The sequence below is a fragment of the Coregonus lavaretus genome (genome assembly GCF_964263955.1).
Source record: "Coregonus lavaretus genome assembly, chromosome: 12".
Taxonomy (NCBI): domain Eukaryota; kingdom Metazoa; phylum Chordata; class Actinopteri; order Salmoniformes; family Salmonidae; genus Coregonus; species Coregonus lavaretus.
This window is the reverse complement of record NC_139999.1, coordinates 28,097,846-28,123,207: the sequence shown is the minus strand read 5'-3', so window position 1 is coordinate 28,123,207 and position 25,362 is coordinate 28,097,846. Positions and strand designations below refer to the sequence as shown.

Genomic DNA, 25,362 nt, shown 5'->3' with positions numbered 1-25,362 from the left:
AGTACTAAGTCATGTTTTGCAGAGGGGTCAAATACTTATTTCCCTCATTAAAATGCAAATCAATTTATAACATTTTTGACATGCGTCTTTCTGGATTTTGTTGTTGTTATTCTGTCTCTCACTGTTAAAATAAACCTACCATTAACATTATAGACTGATCATGTCTTTGTCAGTGGGCAAACGTACAAAATCAGAAGGGGATCAAATACTTTTTTCCCTCACTGTACTACATTAAATGCATGTGAGTATACATGTTTTATTTGTGCCTTCTGGAGCCAGGCGGTCCATAATGAAGCTGTAATTATGCAGGGCTACACACACACAGGTTGAGGGCCTCAGAGGTGCAGACTCATTCCTGGGCAAATGGGAGCCAGCTGGGTTTGATCTGCCATCAGAGAGAGGGGAGAGAGAGACAGACAGACAGACAGACAGACAGAGACACACACCTCCTGCGGAAGGCCTCAACCACCCCAGCCCTGTTTATTTACTCTACTCTCTCCCCCTCTTCTCTTCTGTCTCTTCCTCCCCTCCTTCTCCCTTCTGTTTCTCACTCTCTCACTCTTCTGTCCTCAACGCCTTTCCCTCTATTCCCTCCATCTTACCACTCCATCTTTCCCCTATCTTTCTTCTTCTCCCTTCCCACTCTCTCTCCCATCGTGGTCCAGTAGGTATACATTGACTTTCCTAACCAGTCAGACGCTGCCTGCTAACAGTGAACACAACACAGCAGCAGAACTGATCCAATGTAGCTCTATTCACTATTCATCACCCCCATACACTGTTAGTGCTCACATACAGTGGGGAAAAAAAGTATTTAGTCAGCCACCAATTGTGCAAGTTCTCCCACTTAAAAAGATGAGAGAGGCCTGTAATTTTCATCATAGGTACACGTCAACTATGACAGACAAATTGAAAAAAAAAAATCCAGAAAATCACATTGTAGGATTTTTAATGAATTTATTTGCAAATTATGGTGGAAAATAAGTATTTGGTCACCTACAAACAAGCAAGATTTCTGCCTCTCACAGACCTGTAACTTCTTTAAGAGGCTCCTCTGTCCTCCACTTGTTACCTGTATTAATGGCACCTGTTTGAACTTGTTATCAGTATAAAAGACACCTGTCCACAACCTCAAACAGTCACACTCCAAACTCCACTATGGCCAAGACCAAAGAGCTGTCAAAGGACACCAGAAACAAAATTGTAGACCTGCACCAAGCTGGGTAGACTGAATCTGCAATAGGTAAGCAGCTTGGTTTGAAGAAATCAACTGTGGGAGCAATTATTAGGAAATGGAAGACATACAAGACCACTGATAATCTCCCTCGATCTGGGGCTCCACGCAAGATCTCACCCCGTGGGGTCAAAATGATCACAAGAACGGTGAGCAAAAATCCCAGAACCACACAGGGGGACCTAGTGAATGACCTGCAGAGAGCAGGGACCAAAGTAACAAAGCCTACCATCAGTAACACACTACCCTGCTAGGGACTCAAATCCTGCAGTGCCAGACGTGTCCCCCTGCTTAAGCCAGTACATGTCCAGGCCCGTCTGAAGTTTGCTAGAGTGCATTTGGATGATCCAGAAGAGGATTGGGAGAATGTCATATGGTCAGATGAAACCAAAATAGAACTTTTTGGTAAAAACTCAACTCGTCGTGTTTGGAGGACAAAGAATGCTGAGTTGCATCCAAAGAACACCATACCTACTGTGAAGCATGGGGGTGGAAACATCATGCTTTGGGGCTGTTTTTCTGCAAAGGGACCAGGACGACTGATCCGTGTAAAGGAAAGAATGAATGGGGCCATGTATCGTGAGATTTTGAGCGAAAACCTCCTTCCATCAGCAAGGGCATTGAAGATGAAACGTGGCTGGGTCTTTCAGCATGACAATGATCCCAAACACACCGCCCGGGCAACGAAGGAGTGGCTTCGTAAGAAGCATTTCAAGGTCCTGGAGTGGCCTAGCCAGTCTCCAGATCTCAACCCCATAGAAAATCTTTGGAGGGAGTTGAAAGTCCGTGTTGCCCAGTGACAGCCCCAAAACATCACTGCTCTAGAGGAGATCTGCATGGAGGAATGGGCCAAAATACCAGCAACAGTGTGTGAAAACCTTGTGAAGACTTACAGAAAACGTTTGACCTGTGTCATGAGTGGAGAACAGGGGGGCTTCTTAAAAAAAAACTAACAGGTCTGTGAGAGCCGGAATTCTTACTGGTTGGTAGGTGATGAAATACTTATGTCATGCATTAAAATGCAAATGAATTACTTAAAAATCCTACAATGTAATTTTCTGGATTTTTTTTCTCATTTTGTCTGTCATACAGTGGGGAGAACAAGTATTTGATACACTGCCGATTTTGCAGGTTTTCCTACTTACAAAGCATGTAGAGGTCTGTAATTTTTATCATAGGTACACTTAAACTGTGAGAGACGGAATCTAAAACAAAAATCCAGAAAATCACATTGTATGATTTGTAAGTAATTAATTTGCATTTTATTGCATGACATAAGTATTTGATACATCAGAAAAGCAGAACTTAATATTTGGAAGGAAACCTTTGTTTGCAATTACAGAGATCATATGTTTCCTGTAGGTCTTGACCAGGTTTGCACACACTGCAGCAGGGATTTTGGCCCACTCCTCCATACAGATCTTCTCCAGATACTTCAGGTTTCGGGGCTGTCGCTGGGCAATACAGACTTTCAGCTCCCTCCAAAGATTTTCTATTGGGTTCAGGTCTGGAGACTGGCTAGGCCACTCCAGGACCTTGAGATGCTTCTTACGGAGCAACTCCTTAGTTGCCCTGGCTGTGTGTTTCGGGTCATTGTCATGCTGGAAGACCCAGCCACGACCCATCTTCAATGCTCTTACTGAGGGAAGGAGGTTATTGGCCAAGATCTCGCGATACATGGCCCCATCCATCCTCCCCTCAATACAGTGCAGTCGTCCTGTCCCCTTTGCAGAAAAGCATCCCCAAAGAATGATGTTTCCACCTCCATGCTTCCGGTTGGGATGGTGTTCTTGGGGTTGTACTCATCCTTCTCCTTCCTCCAAACACGGCGAGTGGAGTTTAGACCAAAAAGCTCTATTTCTGTCTCATCAGACCACATGACCTTCTCCCATTCCTCCTCTGGATCATCCAGATGGTCATGGGCAAACTTCAGATGGGCCTGGACATGCGCTGGCTTGAGCAGGGGGACCTTGTGTGCGCTGCAGGATTTTAATCCATGACGGCGTAGTGTGTTACTAATGGTTTTCTTTGAGACTGTGGTCCCAGCTCTCTTCAGGTCATTGACCAGGTCCTGCCGTGTAGTTCTGGGCTGATCCCTCACCTTCCTCATGATCATTGATGCCCCATGAGGTGAGATCTTGCATGGAGCCCCAGACCGAGGATGATTGACCGTCATCTTGAACTTCTTCCATTTTCTAATAATTGCGCCAACAGTTGTTGCCTTCTCACCAAGCTGCTTGCCTATTGTCCTGTAGCCCATCCCAGCCTTGTGCAGGTCTACAATTTTATCCCTGATGTCCTTACACAGCTCTCTGGTCTTGGCTATTGTGGAGAGGTTGGAGTCTGTTTGATTGAGTGTGTGGACAGGTGTCTTTTATACAGGTAACGAGTTCAAACAGGTGCAGTTAATACAGGTAATGAGTGGAGAACAGGGGGGCTTCTTAAAGAAAAACTAACAGGTCTGTGAGAGCCGGAATTCTTACTGGTTGGTAGGTGATGAAATACTTATGTCATGCATTAAAATGCAAATGAATTACTTAAAAATCATACAATGTGATATTCTGGATTTTTGTTTTAGATTCCGTCTTTAGATTCCCCCCCCCCCCTTCTCTTGCTTTCTCTCTCTCTCCCTCCCATCTGGACCCTAAGACTCCTACTCTCATCAGAAACACACAGGGAAGGTGAAAACACATTGGACTACATTATAGAGTGAGACAGATCCTGTTAAAACAGGTATTCAGAGTAAGTGTTTGTTGGTAGAGCGGACAGAGAGCTGTATCTTTAAACAGCCAGAAGGTCCAGGAGAGAGTTCTGAGCAGACGCTCTACTACAGACGGCATGTTGTTTCTCAGTGGTTTATAAAAACCCAAGGTGCCGCGCTCGCTTGTATTTTAAACTTTAACAGCTTATTTAAAACTCCCTTAAACTGCTGTTGAGAGAACTTTAAAAGCCATCTTTAAAACTACTGTAAACGTCTTCTTTTACGGAAAAGATTGGTGCCTTTGTCCATAACCACAGGTTGCAGTATATTCTTCAACTGTGTTGTTGCAAAAACAAACGTATCACGACACTCCCGTTGTGTGTTAACTTTGCTAAAAAAAGCTTCTTACAAACAGTACACGTGAACTAAAACACCGTAGCCATTTTCAAGGTGAGAATGCCTGCACTGTTCTTTCCTCTTTATTTTAGTGAGCAAAATCCAACACACTCATCTAAAATCCATATTTGACTGTTGAGACATCAAAAACCATCAAACAACATTGTAGAAGTATAGATGTTTACACAGAAAAACGTATGATCATCATTATTATTAATATTAACATACTCTTCATCTCTAATGGAAAATATCAAAGCCATCAAAACAACATGCTAGGGTAAACAGGAAAAGCGGTCTTGCTCTGATGAATAAACTCTGTCTGTCTGTGTGTGTGTGTGTGTTCTCACTGCGAGTGTTGACCTGGATGTAAGCAGGATCATAGAAGAGGGGAAATGCTTCCTCTACTCCCCCCGCTCACACACTGCCTCATACACACACACACACACACACACACACTCCCTGTGTCTCTCCTCCCCACGTGGAAGACATTTCAAAGGCAGTGGCCGCCATGTTGCTTCCATTATAGTCAATCAGAGCCTGAACCAGATATAAAAGCACTAGCCAGAGGAGCCGCCGTCAATACACCGACTGTTCTCTGTGTGTGTGTGGTTCTGAGGTATGTGTGTGTGAAAATCACGGGCATCTATTGCTCAATCTATTGTTGTATCATTCTTTCTGTCTTACTACCTATCAATCAGTCAATCTATACTGAACAAAAATATAAACGCAACATGTAAAGTGTTGGTCCCACGGTTCATGAGCTGAAATAAAAGATGCCAGAAATGTTCCATATGCACAAAAAGCGTATTTCGCTCAAATTTTGCACACACATTTGTTTACATCTCTGTTAGTAAGCATTTCTCTTTTGCCAAGATAATCCATCCACCTGACAGGTGTGGAATATCAAGAAGCTGATTAAACAGCATGATCATTATACAGGTGCACCTTGTGCTGGTGACAATAAAGGCCACTCTAAAATATGCAGTTTTGTCTCACAACACAATGCCACAGATGTCTCAAGTTGTGAGGGAGCGTGCAATTGGCATGCTGACTGCAGGAATGTCCCCCAGAGCTGTTGCCAGAGAATGTAATGTTCATTTCTCTAGCATAAGCCACATCCAACGTCATTTTAGAGGATTTGGCAGTACGTCCAACCGGCCTCACAACCACAGACAACGTGTAACCACGCCAGCCCAGGACCTCCCACCCGAACAGCTGATGAAATTGAGGTGTATTTCTGTCTGTAATAAATCATTCTGATTGGCTGGGCCTGGCTCCCCAGTGGGTTGGCCTGGCTTCCAAGTGGGTAGGCCTATGCCCTCCCAGGCCCCCCATGGCTGCGCCCCTGCCCAGTCATGTGAAATCCAAAGATTAGGGCCTAATGATTTTATTTCAATTGACTGATTTCCTTATATGAACTGTATCTCAGTAAAATCGTTGAAATTGTTGCATGTTGCATTTATATGTTTGTTCAGTATATCTATCATTCTATCTATCGTTCAATCTCTTGTTCTATCGTTCTTTCTATCTATCCTGTAACTTGCACAGTTCTTATGGTTTGTAATAGACATGTGAGGGTTAAACACCAAACCAAGAGGATTGTGCCGCCAAACCCTTGTCTGCCCTTAGTAAACAACCACCATTGGACCAAAATAAATCTGAACCCAATATCAAATGTGACTAGAGCCAATTCTATGCCGGCACTCATGCCAAACCCCCAAACCACCAAACTGTGGAGCGATTTCCGAGATCTAAGAATGATGAGTCTCTAATTCAAATCAGACCAAAGTAATCAAGCAATGCTGGAGCTGGCTGTGTATACACACATGTTGGTGAGTTTGTTGGTGTGTGAATGTGTATGTGTGTGTGTGTGTCTTTGTCTGTCTGTGTGTGTGTGTGTGTGTGTCTGTGTGAGTGTGAGTGCGTGCATTAGTGATGGGGAAAAATTATCTATACAGATACAGTACCAGTCAAATGTTTGGACACCTACGCATTCAAGGGTTTAGCTTTATTTTTAAAATTGTATTCATTGTAGAATAATAGTGAAGACATCAAAACTAGGAAATAACACATGGAATCATTTAGTAACCAAAAAAGTGTTAAACAAATCAAAATATATTTGAGATTCTTCAAATAGCCACCCTTTGCCTTGAGGACAGCTTTGCACACTCTTGGCATTCTCTCAACCAGCTTCACCTGGAATGCTTTTCCAAAAGTCTTGAAGGAGTTCCCACATATGCTGAGCACTTGTTGGCTGCTTTTCCTTCACTCTGCCGTCCTACTCATCCCAAACTATCTCAATTGGTTTGAGGTCGGGGGATTGTGGAGGCCAGGTCATCTGATGCAGCACTCCAGCACTCTCCTTCTTGGTCAAATAGCCCTTACACAGCCTGGAGGTGTGTTGGGTCATTGTCCTGTTGAAAAAAAAAATGATAGTCCCACTAAGCCCAAACCAGATGGGATGGCGTATCGCTGCAAAATGCTGTGGTAGCCATGCTGGTTAAGTGTGCCTTGAATTCAAAATAAATCACCAGCAAAGCACCCCCACACCATAACACCTCCTCCATGCTTACGGTGGGAAATACACATGTGGAGATCATCCGTTCACCCACACCGCGTCTCACAAAGACAAGGCGGTTGGAACCAAAAATCTCAAATTTGGACTCTCAAATTTCCACCGGTCTAATGTCCATTGCTCGTGTTTCTTGGCCCAAGCAGCTCTCTTCTTCTTATTGGTGTCCTTTAGTAGTGGTTTCTTTGCAGCAATTTGACCATGAAGGCCCGATTCACACAGTCCCCTCTGAACAGTTGATGTTGAGATGTGTCTGTGACTTGAACACAAACTGCAATTTCTGTGGCTGGTAACTCTAATGAACTTAATCTTCCATTCCTGTGGCGGTCCTCATGAGAGCCAGTTTCATCATAGTGCATGATAGTTTTTGCGACTGCACTTCAAGAAACTTTCAAAGTTCTTGACTGACCTTCATGTCTTAAAGTAATGATGGACTGTCGTTTCTCTTTGCTTATTTGAGCTGTTCTTGCCATAATATGGACTTGGTTTTTTACCAAATAGGGCTATCTTCTGTATACCCCCCTACCTTGTCACAACACAACTGATTGGCTCAAACGCATTAAGAAGGAAAGAAATTCCACAAATTAACTTTTAAGAAGGCACACCTGTTAATTGAAATGCATTCCAGGTGACTACCTCATGAAGCTGGTTGAGAGAATGCCAAGAGTGTGCAAAGCTGTCATCAAGGCAAAGGGTGGCTATTGGAAGAATCTCAAATATAAAATATATTTTGATTAGTTTAACACTTTTTTGGTTACTACATGATTCGATGTGTTATTTCATAGTTTTGATGTCTTCACTATTATTCTACAATGTAGAAAATAGTAAAAATAAATCAAAACCCTTGAATGAGTTGGTGTGTCCAAACTTTTGACTGGTAGTGTACATATCGGGATATTATTTTTGACTCGATGGGTAGGAGGACAGGCTGGTGATGGGTCATTGCATCAGGACAAACTTGAAGTACGGACTGTTTGTTAAGCAAAGGACTGAAGATTGATGCCATTTAAATACTATGAGGGTGGTTGATTAATCAAGAGTGATTGGATGCAGGTGAGCAAATTAGAGAATGACCTATAAAATCGGTTGGGCCGATATATTTTGCCGATATTAGCCTTTCCTTGACTATCGGCGCAGCCGATTTACATTACATTTTAGTCATTTAGCAGACGCTCTTATCCAGAGCGACTTACAGTTAGTGAATGCATACCAATTTTTAAAAACGTTTTTTTCATACTGGCCCCCCGTGGGAAACGAACCCACATCCCTGCCGGCCAAACCCTCCCCTACCTTGGACGACGCTGGACCAATTGTGCGCTGCCCATGGGTCTCCCGGTCGTGGCCGGCTGCGACAGAGCCTGGACTTGAACCAGGATCTCTAGTGGCACAGCTAGCACTGCGATGCAGTGCCTTAGACCACTGCGCCACTCGGTTACCTGCCGATGTCCCCTATGTAGCACGAGCACACTTGTCCCTTGTGTCAAACTGTTGCAAACCAGTGAGGAAAATATGTCTGGACTGCATCTTGTTAGCTACCCACTCATGCTGGATATACAGTGGGGAGAACAAGTATTTGATACACTGCCGATTTTGCATGTTTTACTACTTACAAAGCATGTAGAGGTCTGTAATTTCATCATAGGTACACTTCAACTGTGAGAGACGGAATCTAAAACAAAAATCCAGAAAATCACATTGTATGATTTTTAAGTAATTCATTTGCATTTTATTGCATGACATAAGTATTTGATACATCGGAAAAGCAGAACTTAATATTTGGTACAGAAACCTTTGTTTGCAATTACAGAGATCATACGTTTCCTGTAGGTCTTGACCAGGTTTGCACACACTGCAGCAGGGATTTTGGCCCACTCCTCCATACAGATCTTCTCCAGATCCTTCAGGTTTCGGGGCTGTCTCTGGGCAATACAGACTTTCAGCTCCCTCCAAAGATTTTCTATTGGGTTCAGGTCTGGAGACTGGCTAGGCCACTCCAGGACCTTGAGATGCTTCTTACGGAGCCACTCCTTAGTTGCCCTGGCTGTGTGTTTTGGGTCGTTGTCATGCTGGAAGACCCAGCCACGACCCATCTTCAATGCTCTTACTGAGGGAAGGAGGTTGTTGGCCAAGATCTCGCGATACATGGCCCCATCCATCCTCCCCTCAATACGGTCCTGTCCCCTTTGCAGAAAAGCATCCCCAAAGAATGATGTTTCCACCTCCATGCTTCACGGTTGGGATGGTGTTCTTGGGGTGGTTGTACTCATCCTTCTTCTTCCTCCAAACACGGCGAGTGGAGTTTAGACCAAAAAGCTCAATTTTTGTCTCATCAGACCACATGACCTTCTCCCATTCCTCCTCTGGATTATCCAGATGGTCATTGGCAAACTTCAGACGGGCCTGGACATGCGCTGGTTTGAGCAGGGGGAACTTGCGTGCGCTGCAGGATTTTAATCCATGACGGCGTAGTGTGTTACTAATGGTTTTCTTTGAGACTGTGGTCCCAGCTCTATTCAGGTCATTGACCAGATCCTGCCATGTAGTTCTGGGCTGATCCCTCACCTTCCTCATGATCATTGATGCCCCACGAGGTGAGATCTTGCATGGAGCCCCAGACCGAGGGTGATTGACCGTCATCTTGAACTTCTTCCATTTTCTAATAATTGCGCCAACAGTTGTTGCCTTCTCACCAAGCTGCTTGCCTATTGTCCTGTAGCCCATCCCAGCGTTGTACAGGTCTACAATTTTATCCCTGATGTCCTTACACAGCTCTCTGGTGTTGGCCATTGTGGAAAGGTTGGTGTCTGTTTGATTGAGTGTGTGGACAGGTGTCTTTTATACAGGTAACAAGTTCAAACAGGTGCAGTTAATACAGGTAATGAGTGGAGAACAGGAGGGCTTCTTAAAGAAAAACTAACAGGTCTGTGAGAGCCGGAATTCTTACTGGTTGGTAGGTGATCAAATACTTACAGTGGGGGAAAAAAGTATTTAGTCAGCCACCAATTGTGCAAGTTCTCCCACTTAAAAGATGAGAGAGGCCTGTCATTTTCATCATAGGTACACGTCAACTATGACAGACAAATTGTGGAAAAAAAATCCAGAAAATCACATTGTAGGATTTTTTATGAATTTATTTGCAAATTAGGGTGGAAAATAAGTATTTGGTCACCTACAAACAAGCAAGATTTCTGGCTCTCACAGACCTGTAACTTCTTCTTTAAGAGGCTCCTCTGTCCTCCACTCGTTACCTGTATTAATGGCACCTGTTTGAACTTGTTATCAGTATAAAAGACACCTGTCCACAACCTCAAACAGTCACACTCCAAACTCCACTATGGCCAAGACCAAAGAGCTGTCAAAGGACACCAGAAACAAAATTGTAGACCTGCACCAGGCTGGGAAGACTGAATCTGCAATAGGTAAGCAGCTTGGTTTGAAGAAATCAACTGTGGGAGCAATTATTAGGAAATGGAAGACATACAAGACCACTGATAATCTCCCTCGATCTGGGGCTCCACGCAAGATCTCACCCCGTGGGGTCAAAATGATCACAAGAACGGTGAGCAAAAATCCCAGAACCATACGGTGGGACCTAGTGAATGACCTGCAGAGAGCTGGGACCAAAGTAACAAAGCCTACCATCAGTAACACACTACGCCGCCAGGGACTCAAATCCTGCAGTGCAAGACATGTCCCCCTGCTTAAGCCAGTACATGTCCAGGCCCGTCTGAAGTTTGCTAGAGTGCATTTGGATGATCCAGAAGAGGATTGGGAGAATGTCATATGGTCAGATGAAACCAAAATAGAACTTTTTGGTAAAAACTCAACTCGTCGTGTTTGGAGGACAAAGAATGCTGAGTTGCATCCAAAGAACACCATACTTACTGTGAAGCATGGGGGTGGAAACATCATGCTTTGGGGCTGTTTTTCTGCAAAGGGACCAGGACGACTGATCCGTGTAAAGGAAAGAATGAATGGGGCCATGTATCGTGAGATTTTGAGTGAAAACCTCCTTCCATCAGCAAGGGCATTGAAGATGAAACGTGGCTGGGTCTTTCAGCATGACAATGATCCCAAACACACCACCCGGGCAACGAAGGAGTGGCTTCGTAATAAGCATTTCAAGGTCCTGGAGTGGCCTAGCCAGTCTCCAGATCTCAACCCCATAGAAAATCTTTGGAGGGAGTTGAAAGTCTGTGTTGCCCAGCGAGAGCCCCAAAAAATCACTGCTCTAGAGGAGATCTGCATGGAGGAATGGGCCAAAATACCAGCAACAGTGTGTGAAAACCTTGTGAAGACTTACAGAAAACGTTTGACCTGTGTCATTGCCAACAAAGGGTATATAACAAAGTATTGAGAAACTTTTGTTATTGACCAAATACTTATTTTCCACCATAATTTGCAAATAAATTAATTAAAAATCCTACAATGTGATTTTCTGGATTTTTTTTTCTCATTTTGTCTGTCATAGTTGACGTGTACCTATGATGAAAATTACAGGCCTCTCTCATCTTTTTAAGTGGGAGAACTTGCACAATTGGTGGCTGACTAAATACATTTTTTCCCCACTGTATGTCATGCAATAAAATGCAAATTATTTACTTAAAAATCATACAATGTGATTTTCTGGATTTAGATTCCGTCTCTCACAGTTGAAGTGTACCTATGATAAAAATTACAGACCTCTACATGCTTTGTAAGTAGGAAAACCTGCAAATTCGGCAGTGTATCAAATACTTGTTCTCCCCATTGTATTTGAGGTTAAGCACACTTGATTGATGACACACGGCATGTAGACATATTGAAAGAGTTCATTATTTTACTGTTTGGCAAAACAATGTACATCAGGGGTTGGAACCGGTTCAAGGAACAGAACCGAAAACTGTAATAGAATAACATTTTTCAAGGACCAGTGATCCCTACTGTTCTGGAACAGAATAGTTTATTTAATTTTTTTTACCCCTTTTTCTCCCCAATTTCGTGATATCCAATTGGTATTTGCTGCAACTCCCGTACGGACTCGGGAGAGGCGAAGGTCAAGAGCCATGCGTCCTCTGAAACATGACCCTGCCAAGCCACACTGCTTCTTGATACACTGTTCGCTTCACCTAGAAGCCAGCCGCACCAATGTGTCGAAGGAAATACCATACTGGCGACCGAGGTCAGCTTGCAGGTGCCCGGCCCGCCACAAGGAGTCGCTAGAGCGCCATGGGACAAGGAAATCCCAGACGGCCAAACCCTCCCCTAACCCGGACGATGCTGGGCCAATTGTGCGCCGCCTCATGGGTCTCACGGTCACAGCCGGCTGTGACACAGCCTGGGATCGAACCCTGGGCTGTAGTGACACCTCAAGCACTGCGATGCAGTGCCTTAGACCCCTGCACCACTCGGGAGGCCTCAGAACCGTTATTTTAAAAGCATGGGAACCGGTTAGTAATGTTATTTTACATTCCAGGCATTTTTTTCTAGTCCAACAACAAAACGCCTATGCAAAGCCCTCACTCTGTCACTCAGAAACGTATTACAGTGTCTGCCTGCAAGCTGAAAATCTTTGCCTGTGCCGAATTTGTTCTTAACTGACTTACCTAGTTAAATAAAGGTTAAATAAATAAATAAAAATCACGTTTCACGTAGGATATATTAACTACAAAAAGGTAAGATGTATTTTCAATTTTGGTGCCACTCTGCTTGTTAGCTAGCTAGCTCAAAGGACATTCAAAGATCCTCCATAGAAGCCACTCATCCTAGGTATAATTCTGTGTAACTAATTCATATAATACGTGTCATAACTAGATGCCCAGTGCCTCAATCCTCCTCTTAAACCCTCTCTCGCTCTCTCGCCACGTGCAAAATTTCAGTCACAACATAGGCTACACTTGTCTGTCCATCACGCATGTAAACAACTAGCTTGCCTGCTCTAGTCGCACTGATTGGTGAAGTAATTAAATGAGCTAAAATGTAAAGAACAGTTGATTTCACAGGTTAAAAAAGAAATAGAAAGGAACAATAGAAACCAGTACTTTTTGGGGGTTAGAACCGGTTCAGAACTTTATTTTGCTGGTCGGAATAGTGGAACGAAACAAAAAAATTGTGGTTCTGTTCAGAACTAAACTATTGAAAAAATGATTGCGGTTCCAACCCCTGAAGTCCATATACAGGCTACAGCACATTATAAAACAAGATACCGGTAGCTTGCTAGCTAGCTAGCCAGGTAGCTTGCAAAATAGGTTACATTCAGTCACAGAACGCTAACTTTGCTAGCTAGCTTACAGCTGAAGCTAAGGTCAGTTCAACTACCCTAACTTTATTTGTTATAATATGCAAACCATAACGCATAGCAAGCCGATTGTCTCCAAAAACGTTCACAGGGTTAAATTACTAGCTTTCTCTTTCTTGACGAACTGTTGCATGTAAGAGAGGAGTGTCTTGAGAGTGACTGGTCTGAGACAGACTTAAAATGACAGCACAGCTTTTTATGAAAATGTAGATTAGGCTGCTTCTATGCAAATGTTGTTGAGGCAAATATAGGCAAATATAATAGGCTAATATAAGTCCCAAATGGAAGGGAAACAGATTGTTATCTGTAGCACCATAGATTCCACTGAAATCAACCAAAACAAGCTCAATACCTCAATGCATGCACACACTCCTATTGAATATGCATTCCCCTGTATTGTGAGTAGGTCTATGCCATCTTGATTTCTACCAGCTCTTACAGTCTCATGTCAAAATTAGTTCAGCCATGTTTCTCAAACGTCAAGTTGTTCGAAACGTAAAATGTTGAAGTTTTTAAGGTTAAGTTTAGGCATTAACTCTGAATTTTTTAGGTTAGGGTTAAGTTCAGGTATTAACTCAAAATTCTTAAGGTTAGGCATTAACTCCGAATGGTTAAGGTAACGGTTAAGGTTTGGGATAGGCTTAAAACAAAAATATAAAAAATAACTTTCTATCGCTGGATTCGAACTTGCAATCCACCATCCCTGTCCGCAACGCCCTAGCAAAACCGTAACAGCGCCCACTGTTGCCCCTAGTGGCCAGTTTCCACATCATCTCCCGACATCCTCAGACATGGATGGAGTCGAATACTGACTTGTATCACGGGTGACCTGGCTGCTTTATTTATGCAGAGATTTACCATTCAAATACAATCATTACCATTATGTTGTTATGTTTTAACTTACATCGTAATTATTGTGTGCTTTTATTTTATTATATTTTCTATTATTATCTTAATTATTAATGCATTGCTGCGAAAGAGCTCTCAAGGTAAGAATTTCCCTGTACTGTTTTACACCTGTTGTATCCTGTGCACGTGGCGAATAAACTTAGAAACTTATGTTGTTAGATTGGTAAAAACAAAGTCAGATTTATTGTTTGATTTTAAAATATATTCATTTATGCATACATGGCGGGAAATTTTGTCATCAACATTTTCAAATTTAATGATATTGAATAACGGCATAAAATATTGGCCATCCAAAATATGGACCCCCAAAAATCTGTATCCACATCAGCCCTAAAAAATCCATATTGGTCGTTCTCTAAAGCAAATTGGCATGGTCATGGCTCTATGTCCATATACTGTATGGAGTTCCTTGCTAATAGGCCGCATTCCAATATGGGTGTCTGGGCCCATATATGGAGTTCCTGCTTCAGCACCACATTCCAATTTGACAGTCTGTGCCCATATATGGAGTTCCTCTAAGGCTGCATTCCAATAAGGAAAGACAATGCCTATCTATACAGTTGAAGTCGGAAGTTTACATACACCTTAGCCAAATACATTTAAACTCAGTTTTTCACAATTCCTGACATTTAATCCTAGTAAAAATTCCCTGTTTTAGGTCAGTTAGGATCACCACTTTATTTTAAGAATGTGAAATGTCAGAATAATAGTAGAGATAATTATTTATTTCAGCTTTTATTTCTTTCATCACATTCCCAGTGGGTCAGAAGTTTACATACACTCAATTAGTATTTGGTAGCATTTCCTTTACATTGTTTAACTTGGGTCAAACATTTCGGGTAGCCTTCCACAAGCTTCCCACAATAAGTTGGGTGAATTTTGGCCCATTCCTCCTGACAGAGCTGGTGTAACTGAGTCAGGTTTTTAGGCCTACTTGCTCACACACGCTTTTTCAGTTCTGCCCACTAATTTTCTATAGGATTGAGGTCAGGGCTTTGTTGTCCTTAAGCCATTTTGACACAACTTTGGAAGTATGCTTGGGGTCATTGTCCATTTGGAAACCGCTTTGCGACCAAGCTTTAACTTCCTGACTGATGTCTTGAGATGTTGCTTCAATATATACACATAATTTTCCTTCCTCATGATGCCATCTATTTTGTGAAGGGCACCAGTCCCTTCTGCAGCAAAGCACCCCCACAGCATGATGCTGCCACCCCATGCTTCACGTTTGGGATGGTGTTATTCGGCTTCCAAGCGACACCCTTTTTCCTCCAAACATAACGATGTTCATTATGGCCAAACAGTTCTATTTTTGTTTCATCAGACCAGAGGACATTTCTCCAAAAAGTACAACCTTTGTCCCCATGTGCAGTTGCAAACCGTAGTCTGGCTTTTTTATGGCGGTTTTGGAGCAGTGGCTTCTTCCTTGCTGAGCGGCCTTTCAGGTTATGTCGATATAGGACTCATTTTACTGTGGATATAGATACTTTTGTACTGGTTTCCGACAGAATCTTCACAAGGTCCTTTGCTGTGGTTCTGGGATTGATTTGCACTTTTCGCACCAAAGTGCGTTCATCTCTAGGAGACAGAACGCGTCTCCTTCCTGAGCGGTATGACGGCTGCGTGGTCCTGTGGTGTTTATACTTGCGTATTATTGTTTGTACAGATGAACGTGGTAGATGTCCTAACCGACTTGCCAAAACTATAGTTTGTTAACAAGAAATTTGTGGAGTGGTTGAAAAATGACTGCAACCTAAGTGCATGTAAACTTCCGACGTCAACTGTAAGTTCCTGCTGTGTCGTCTGAAGGTTAAAGCTCTCCCCCCAAAACGGCGTTATAAACTACACCTATGAGGGGCTATACACAGGAAGGTCACCTTATCACAATACAGCTGGAAGATACGGATGATAGAAACATCAGCATATGAGCTGTTATAATGAGCTAGCAAACTCTGTGACATGTTACATTTGGCCGAAGGGGAGAGTGACACTATTATTCTGACACCATGAGGGATCTATAGACCCCTCATGGTGTCAGAGTAATAGCGGCTCTCTCCCCTTCGGCCAAATGTAACACGTCACTCCCGAGTGGGCTCCCGAGTGGCACAGCGGTCTAAGGCACTGCATCTCAGTGCTTGCGGCGTCACTACAGACCCCCTGCTTCGTTTCCAGGCTGCATCACAACCGGCCGTGATTGGGAGTCCCATAGGGCGGCGTACAATTGGCCCAGCGTCGTCCGGGTTTGGCCGGTGTAGGCGTCATTGTAAATAAGAATTTGTTCTTAACTGACTTGCCTAGTTAAATAAAGGTAAAATAAATTAGACCGGTTGGTTGTTTAGCAACAAAACCGACGTGTGCGCAACTATGGGGCAATACAGACGGGGTTGGCTTAGATTGTTGACAACATGTAAACTATATTTTGTCTCCAAATGTTTATTGAAAACATAAATACATTCGCACAATGAGTACTTGTTGTCTCTCAAATACATCATTACAGTTGTTGGTTAGCTAGCTAGCAAATGTTTTGCCATATTAGCATTGACATGAAATCAGTCAAAACACCTCAAAATAAGACATGGTTTTAAGAACAAGATACAATTAGCTGAAACGAACCACCTACGATTCCCCACATCGCAGCTTCTTGTCATTGTTGCTAGTTAACAGACCGTTCAGAACATTACAATACACGGCTTCCGGCCCCATCAATGCACGCACATAATTTACGTGACGTTGTCAACCAACCCGTCTATAGAAAGAGACTGGAGACTGTTTAGTTGTATTTTGCATTAGCTAAAGTCTACAGTGGGCTAAACTCTTTCACCTTGGCGGGCCATCTTAGCCACAGCTTTCCTCTCCTCACATCTCTCTCTCTCTCTCGTAATCTGAGTGTTCTATATTTACTGGAAGACAGAGAGCACAGCATGAAAGAGACTGGGATTGGAGCCTGGTATTAGCACTTGACAGAGAGAGAGAGTGTGGTAAGAGAAAAGAGTCACTGAGGCTTTACCTGGAGTCTTTAAAACTCCCTAAATCCTCTGTCCCTGTCATACAGCCTTTACTAATGCACCTCTGAAGTGGCTCTACACTATAGCCAGTGCCCATGATAAGTCCTGTCATCATTCAAGCTCAGGGAGTGAGTGAGCACAGATCATTATCCAAACATCTGTATCTCTGTTCTAGGGTTGCACGATATTGGAAATAACTGACATTGTGATATTTTGTTTTTCTGCGATATATATTGTGATATGAAAAAATACAGGATGTATGTATGATCCTCTGGGAAAAATGCAGTTTGCAAACTGCGACTTTTCAGGTGGAAGTCCTCATTAATAAAGTGTACGTCAGACTTATGTAGGGCTCCGTTGTCCGGCTGGACCACAAGTCCGTTGTTGCTGTATAATATTCCACTTGTGACAGCTCTGTTTCAACTTGTGCCTTGCATTTCTCGTACAACTCTGGGATTGCAACTTGAGAAAAATAGTTGCGTGATGGCATTACATACCGCTCGTCAAGCGACCGGAACATGTTTTTAAAACCCTCTTTGGTAACCGTGTTAATTGGTACCATGTCTTTGGCGACGTGAAATGTTATTGAATCTGTGATTTCTCTCTGCCGTTTGGATCCTTTCTCGTATGGTGTAATACTGGCAAAGGCATCCGAAATAGATTTTTGCTTTGGAGGGCATTGAGATGCTTTGCACTCGTCATACAAAGATTTGTGGTGCCGCCTTAAATGATCGAACAAATTGGTCGTGTTGCCTCGTGTTGTGGCAACAATTGCAAGGCACTCTCGACAAAGTACCTGTTTTTGGTCAACATCATCCTGTCTGTAGCCGAAATATTTCCATATAATTGACGATGCATTTCTTTTTGCAACCAAATTCTAAATTTCGGTCTTTTTTGCCTGTTCCTCGCTCATCATTTCATCACGCGCAAGCAAAGCCTGCATGTCAACCACATGCAGCAACGAACTAAGTGTTTAAAATAATAAAAATAATAATAATAATAATAATAAACTGTGTATCCAATAACCCATACATCTGAGTAAATTATGTTATATCAGACAGATATAATGCTAGTTTAACATAAAAAATATATATATATTGTAGACTGATATATGTTACCTTACTAAATCGCAGGTTCTGCGATGTGACTATTGCGGATGCATACATCGCAATGTCGATGCTGAAACGATATATCGTGCAGCCCTACTCTGTTCCCGAGCCAGCAGCCATCCATACCATAGACACGCAGAGCAGAGATCACTCACACATATGGCCTCTCAACCCATCCATACATTCAATGATCAATCCAAATGCCTCCAGTCAATTAAGCTTTGTCATATAACGTTACATCCATCCCTGAAAAACAATACGCTCCCATAATAATTACACACACAAACGCATGCAAGCATACACACACACACACACACACACACACACACACACACACACACACACACACACACACACACACAAACAGTGCACACACACACACACACACACACAAAGAGACACACACTCAGACACACAGACCGTAGCTGTATGTCTCTAATGTTGTTGGTCACGGCATGTGGGATGGTAAACAGGTGGTGTTGCTTAGCCAAACACATCTCATGGATTAAAGACACCACCAGCAAATAAACTCAGCAAAAAAAGAAACGTCCTTTCACTGTCAACTGCGTTTATTTTCAGCAAACTTAACATGTGTAAATATTTGTATGAACATAACAAGATTCAACAACTGAACAAGTTCCACAGACATGTGACTAACAGAAATTGAATAATGTGTCCCTGAACAAAAGGGGGGTCAAAATCAAAAGTAACAGTCAGTCTCTGGTGTGGCCACCAGCTGTATTAAGTACTGCAGTGCATCTCCTCCTCATGGACTGCACCAGATTTGCCAGTTCTTGCTGTGAGATGTTAACCCACTCTTCCACCAAGGCACCTGCAAGTTCCCGGACATTTCTGGGGGGAACGGCCGTAGCCCTCACCCTCCGATCCAACCGGTCCCAGACGTGATCCGGGCTCGTCGCTGGCCATGGCAGAACACTGACACACGCACAGAACGAGCAGTATGGCTGGTGGCATTGTCATGCTGGAGGGTCATGTCAGGATGAGCCTGCAGGAAGGGTACCACGAGGGAGGAGGATGTCTTCCCTGTAACGCACAGTGTTGAGATTGGCTGCAATGACAACAAGCTCAGTCCGATGATGCTGTGACACACCGCCCCAGACCATGACGGACCCTCCACCTCCAAATCGATCCCGCTCCAGAGTACAGGCCTCAGTGTAATGCTCATTCCTTCGACGATAAACACGAATCAGACCATCACCCCTGGTGAGACAAAACCGCGACTCATCAGTGAAGAGCACTTTTTGCCAGTCCTGTCTGGTCCAGCGACGGTGAGTTTGTGCCCATAGGCGACGTTGTTGCGGGTGATGTCTGGTGAGGACCTGCCTTACAACAGGCCTACAAGCCCTGAGTCCAGCCTCTCTCAGCCTATTGCGGACAGTCTGAGCACTGATGGAGGGATTGTGCGTTCCTGGTGTAACTCGGGCAGTTGTTGTTGCCATCCTGTACCTGTCCCGCAGGTGTGATGTTCGGATGTACTGATCCTGTGCAGGTGTTGTTACACGTGGTCTTCCACTGCGAGGACGATCAGCTGTCCGTCCTGTCTCCCTGTAGCGCTGTCTTAGGCGTCTCACAGTACGGACATTGCAATTTATTGCCCTGGCCACATCTGCAGTCCTCATGCCTCCTTGCAGCATGCCTAAGCCACGTTCACGCAGATGAGCAGGGACCCTGGGCATCTTTCTTTTGGTGTTTTTCAGAGTCAGTAGAAATGCCTCTTTAGTGTCCTAAGTTTTCATAAATGTGACCTTAATTGCCTACCTTCTGTAAGCTGTTAGTGTCTTAATGACTGTTCCACAGGTGCATGTTCATTAATTGTTTATGGTTCATTGAACAAGCAACAGTGTTTAAACCCTTTACAATGAAGATCTGTGAAGTTATTTGGATTTTTACGAATTATCTTTGAAAGACATGGTCCTGAAAAAGGACGTTTCTTTTTTTGCTGAGTTTATATTCATCACACACACACAGTTTGTTTTACTATCCTTGTGGGGACCAAACAATTGATTCCCATTCAAAATCCTATTTTCCCTAACCCTAACCCTAATTGTAACCCTAACCCAAAACCTAACCCGTAAGCCTAAAATAGTATTTTTCCTAGTGGGGACCGGTGAAATGTTCCCACTTGTCAACATTTTCCTTGTTTTACTATCCTTGTGAGGACTTCTAGTCCCCACAAGGATAGTAAAACCAAACACACACACACACACACGCAACCCCACACCCTGTCAAACAATACAGCAAGATTTCCCACAAAAATTCCTCAGGAATCTTTAACGGTGTGTGTGTGTGTGTGGTAATTAAGAAATTAATAAAACAAAAAAGGAAAACAATTAGTCATGGAGATACACTCATGTCCTCTGTGGCATCTCCTCAATGAACCCACACATACACACGCACACACACACACACAGCATAGCCTAATCTGCCCTGAAACCCAGCCAGGAGTCAAAGACACACTTGAGAGAAAAGCGCTTTCTGAGAGGAGTGCTGGATGGAATCCAGAAAGCCAGATTATTGTTGCTTAGAGAGAATGAAGCAGTGTAAGCTCATTAAAGACTGAAACTGTCTGCTGTTTAACAGGCCTAAGAGGAATTTAATTGTGTTACTTTGTCTCAAAGACTCTTCTTCTGGGAAAAACTCAAGCTAGTGTTTAGTTAGCGTCTCTTTTTGTAGCATGCATCTAAACACACACAGAGGTCATGACAGGTCGGGTTCTCTTTGATGTGTAGAAACAAAAAACACGTTTGAGAGATCACACATCTTTGTTTGGTCAACGAAATCAACAGCAAATCTTTGCTAACGAGGGTTTAAAGGTCATCATTGCTACGGCATTGACTGGCTATCCTTCCTCATCTTCTTTATAGCCACCTTTCCTATGCAACCATGTGAAACACCATCTCAGGGCTGCTCTGTGCCTTCAGTAGGGGGAGAACTATGTCTAGATTCTCTCCACTCCAAGGACCCGTTATGGTTGAGGAGCAGTACAGCCTCTGCATCACTGCTTTCCTGCATTCTCTAGAGCAGCAGCTACAGTAGGCCAGTTCAGCGAGGGCCAAATGTGTGTCAGAGTTGGAGAGGTTGGGAAAACAAACTCTCATGCTTTTTCATAGTTCAACTATGTCGTAAAAATGCCTCAAACTGCACCAGGTTTATTTCCATCAGTGAGAGAAAGCAAATTACACACACAGCCTCTAACACACACACACTAACACACAGCCTCTAACACACAGCCTCTAACACACACACACTAACACACACTAACACACAGCCTCTAACACACACACACTAACACACAGTCTCTAACACACACACACTAACACACAGCCTCTAACACACACACACTAACACACAGTCTCTAACACACACACACTAACACACAGCCTCTAACACACACACAGTAACACACAGCCTCTAACACACACACACTAACACACAGCCTCTAACATACACAGACTAACACATGTGAAGAGAAAACACACACTAACACACAGCCTCCCACCGGGTTTTAAGAGGTACAGAGAGGAGAAAAAGAGAGAGTGAGAGAGATATAGATGGGGGGAGAGAAGGGATAAACTTGGTGGTATTTAGAATGGTAGAAAGACTCCTATGTAAACAAGTTCACTGATTTTCTCTCTCTCTCGGCCATGAAGATGCAATCAGTGAACTTGTTTACATAGGAGTCTTTCTATCATTCTAAATACCAGCAAGTTTATCCCTTCTCTCTCTCTCAGCCATGAAGATACAGAGAGAGAGAGAGAGACCCAAACTTAAGGAAAGCTTTGACTATGTACAGACTCAGTGAGCATAGCCTTGCTATTGAGAAAGGCCGCCGTAGGCAGACCTGGCTCACAAGAGAAGACAGGCTATGTGCACACTGCCCACAAAATGAAGTGGAAACTGAGCTGCACTTCCTAACCTCCTGCCAAATGAATGACCATATTAGAGACACATATTTCCCTCAGATTACAGCGATCCACAAAGAATGTGAAAACAAACCCAATTTTGATAAACTCCCTTATCTACTGGGTGAAAAACCATAGTGTGCCATCACAGCTGCAAGATTTGTGACCTGTTGCCACAAGAAAAGGGCAACCAGTGAAGAACAAACACCATTGTAAATACAACCCATATTTATGTTTATTTATTTTCCCATTTGTACTTTAACTATTTGCACATTGTTACAACACTGTATATATACATAATATGACATTTGAAAAGTCTTTATTCTTTTGGAACTTCTGAGTGTAATGTTTACTGTTAATATTTATTGTTTATTTCACTTCTGTTTACTATCTACTTCACTTGCTTTGGCAATGTTAACATACGTTTCCCATGCCTATAAAGCCCTTACATTGAAATTGAATTTTGAGAGAGAGAGAGAGAGAGAGAGAGAGAGAGAGAGAGAGAGAGAGAGAGAGAGAGAGAGAGAGAGAGAGAGAGAGAGAGAGAGAGAGAGAGAGAGAGAGAGAGAGAGAGAGAGAGAGAGAGAGAGAGAGAGAGAGAGAGAGAGAGAGAGAGAGAGATAATGTAGTTATAGAGGGCAACACCTGGGCAGCAAGGCTTGAATCAGCAGTCCTGCAGTTAACTGTACAGGGAAAGCACCTGTGCTATAAGACCTCTAGGCAGATGCCGTAGACGGAAAGAGAAGACAGTTACATTGCCATATGAAACCAGGGTAGTAGCAGACTTTCTGGGCAGAGCACAGCACAGATAGACCAAATAAGTCAGGACCACTTTCCACACACATCCCTGTGGTACCAGCCCAGCTAGCAGAAATCAATGGGCCTTCTGTGTGTGTGTGTGTGTGTGTGTGTTTTCTCCTCGTCTGATGCATGTGGGGCCCAGTGCTGGTCTGGGATGGTGAAGTTAGGGGTGGTGGTGTGGTGTGGGGAGCTGGTAAGTGATGAAAGCAGGTCCTTGTTGCCCTCTATGGAAGTGAAGCCAGTCCTCATTCCTCCCCCCCATCCCCTCCTTTTCTTCACCCACATAAACTCATATCTGTCCTCCCAAATCAACTCACCCCCTTATCACCCCTTCTTAGATGGTTAAGGGTAACTTTTAAGGAGAACTGCATATTTGGACAACAACCTCTGTGAAGACTGAAACTAAAAACAACACAACTTAATGACCTTAAATAATATATGACTCATTATCTGATGGCCTACTTACATTTCTGATGGTTAGCCTCAAAGGTGTGTGTGTATGTGTGTGTTGAGGGGGGTATATGTGTGGTAGGCAATAGACACACATGCATCCACATGTTCCTATGTTATTGTGTTTACATTTACATTTTAGTCATTTAGCAGACGCTCTAATCCAGAGCGACTTAGAGTTAGAGTGCATACATTTTTCTACTTTTTTTCTTCTATAATATAGATCCTAGTGTTCTGGGTTGAGACTTGCCCTATAGAAGACTCCTCCCACCATGGAGGATTTTTGTGGCTGGTTCCCATGGCAACAAATCGCTTGACATGGGAACCAGACTTCCCTAACCCCGGCTCCCTCTATTCTATCTTAAACAGCGCTGTACTCTTACCAGGACTTCCTGGACTTCCAATAAATCTCTCCACCAATAAATCTCACCATGACCAATCAGGCTTTATGTTGACTCTTTGTTGCCCAATTCCAAACCTCAACCGGAAACCAAAAAGAGGGATAGAAGAGGGCACGAAGCCCTGAGCTGTCCCTACAAGCACCAAAGGTCGTCATTCATTCAGGCTCTTTGTTACACTGCACACACACACAGTCTCCTTACTATACTTCATACTGTTGCTTTGACAGTGAGCTGAGTTAGGTGTCCTGGTAGGAAGAGAGTACAGAGACAGATCTGGTCTTCATTATGACCTACTGGACTGTACAGACTCCCACTATGTCTACTCCACTGGGAGCACAAACACATTGTTCAGGGCTTGTTTAGGGTAACACACACACACGTAATACAGACATACACACACAGTATACACACACCGGTCCCTTTCAACACTCAGCCACTGTCCATGTGTGTACAGTCTCTCTCTCTCTCTCTCTCCTGAATGTATGCATGTATGCACACATGCACAAGCATACACGCACACATACACATGTGCACACGAAAACATAACCATACACTCACACACTGCTCATCTCCCTAACTTAGTTACGCTCATACACAAACACACTCCAAAAACATCCAGACAATCCCTGTTGATGGTAATCACTTCCCCCATTCACTGAGACAGGCATGTTCCAACCCATCACAAACACACACTGCACCTGCACACATTAACACAATTGACAATGCATCAGAGTTATCTGATGTGTCGTCCTCCTCTCCTCCTCTTTCAGACTCCAAGGATGGGATGGAGGGGAAGGATACATGTTTATAGTATTTGAATAGGGCCTCCTTCCTTTCTGTCCTCTCTTTATGTACAGGATGGCACTTGTCATGTAGTGACATTACCTTCCCCTAGACCAGGGTGTCAAACTCATTCCAAGGAGGGCTGAGTTTCTGCAGGTTTTTGGTTTTTCCTTTCAGTTAAGACTTAGACAGTTCCTTACTAATTAGTGACCTTAATTCACCAATCAAGTACAAGGGTGGAGCGAAAACTTGCTCTCACTCGGCCCTCTGTGAAATGAGTTTGACACATGTGCCCTAGACCTTCAGTACTGTCAATGCCACAACAGTTCACTCACCTGTGGTGGGTGTGGGGGTTGGACTAGGGGTGGAGGCTGGGGTGTCTGTGGGGGGATTGGGGTGCGGAGTGGGGGGACGTGGGTCCCCATCATCAGGGGGCTCAGATGAGCTGACAGGGGGGCTCTTCTCCTCATCCATGGGTGTGGCTCACTAGGGGGTGGGGGAACAGGTGTCAAGCCTGAGATAGAGACACAGAGAACCCTGTCAGGCAACACTCATCCACTCTCACATGGTACTTTTTGTCTCTCTCAAATGTTACGAGAGAGAGAGAGAGATTTGATCATGCTTATAACACCAATCAGCAGAGCACCCCAGCATGGAAACAGAAAAAGGAGAAAATCTACCAAACAAACAATAAAATCAAACTACCATACAGTGTTTGTATCTTGACCCTTTCCTCAGAATGTTTCAGAAAAGTTTCATAATCCTAACAGAGTACGCCGAAATTGGCCAACATGGAGGGAT

The 25,362-nt window shown here is 43.5% G+C and overlaps 1 protein-coding gene across 1 annotated transcript in view; it reads right to left on the bottom strand.

The window, feature by feature from the left end:
- Positions 1-25,035, bottom strand: part of LOC311138380 (myoD family inhibitor-like) — a gene marked incomplete at both ends in the record, with an annotated part of 39,024 nt that extends 13,989 nt beyond the window's left edge. Inside the window, one exon of the mRNA XM_084173048.1 lies at positions 24,897-25,035. Coding sequence (XP_084029174.1) covers positions 24,897-25,035 — 139 coding nt within the window. The remainder of the gene's footprint in view (positions 1-24,896) is intronic.
- Positions 25,036-25,362: the final 327 nt, after the last annotated feature.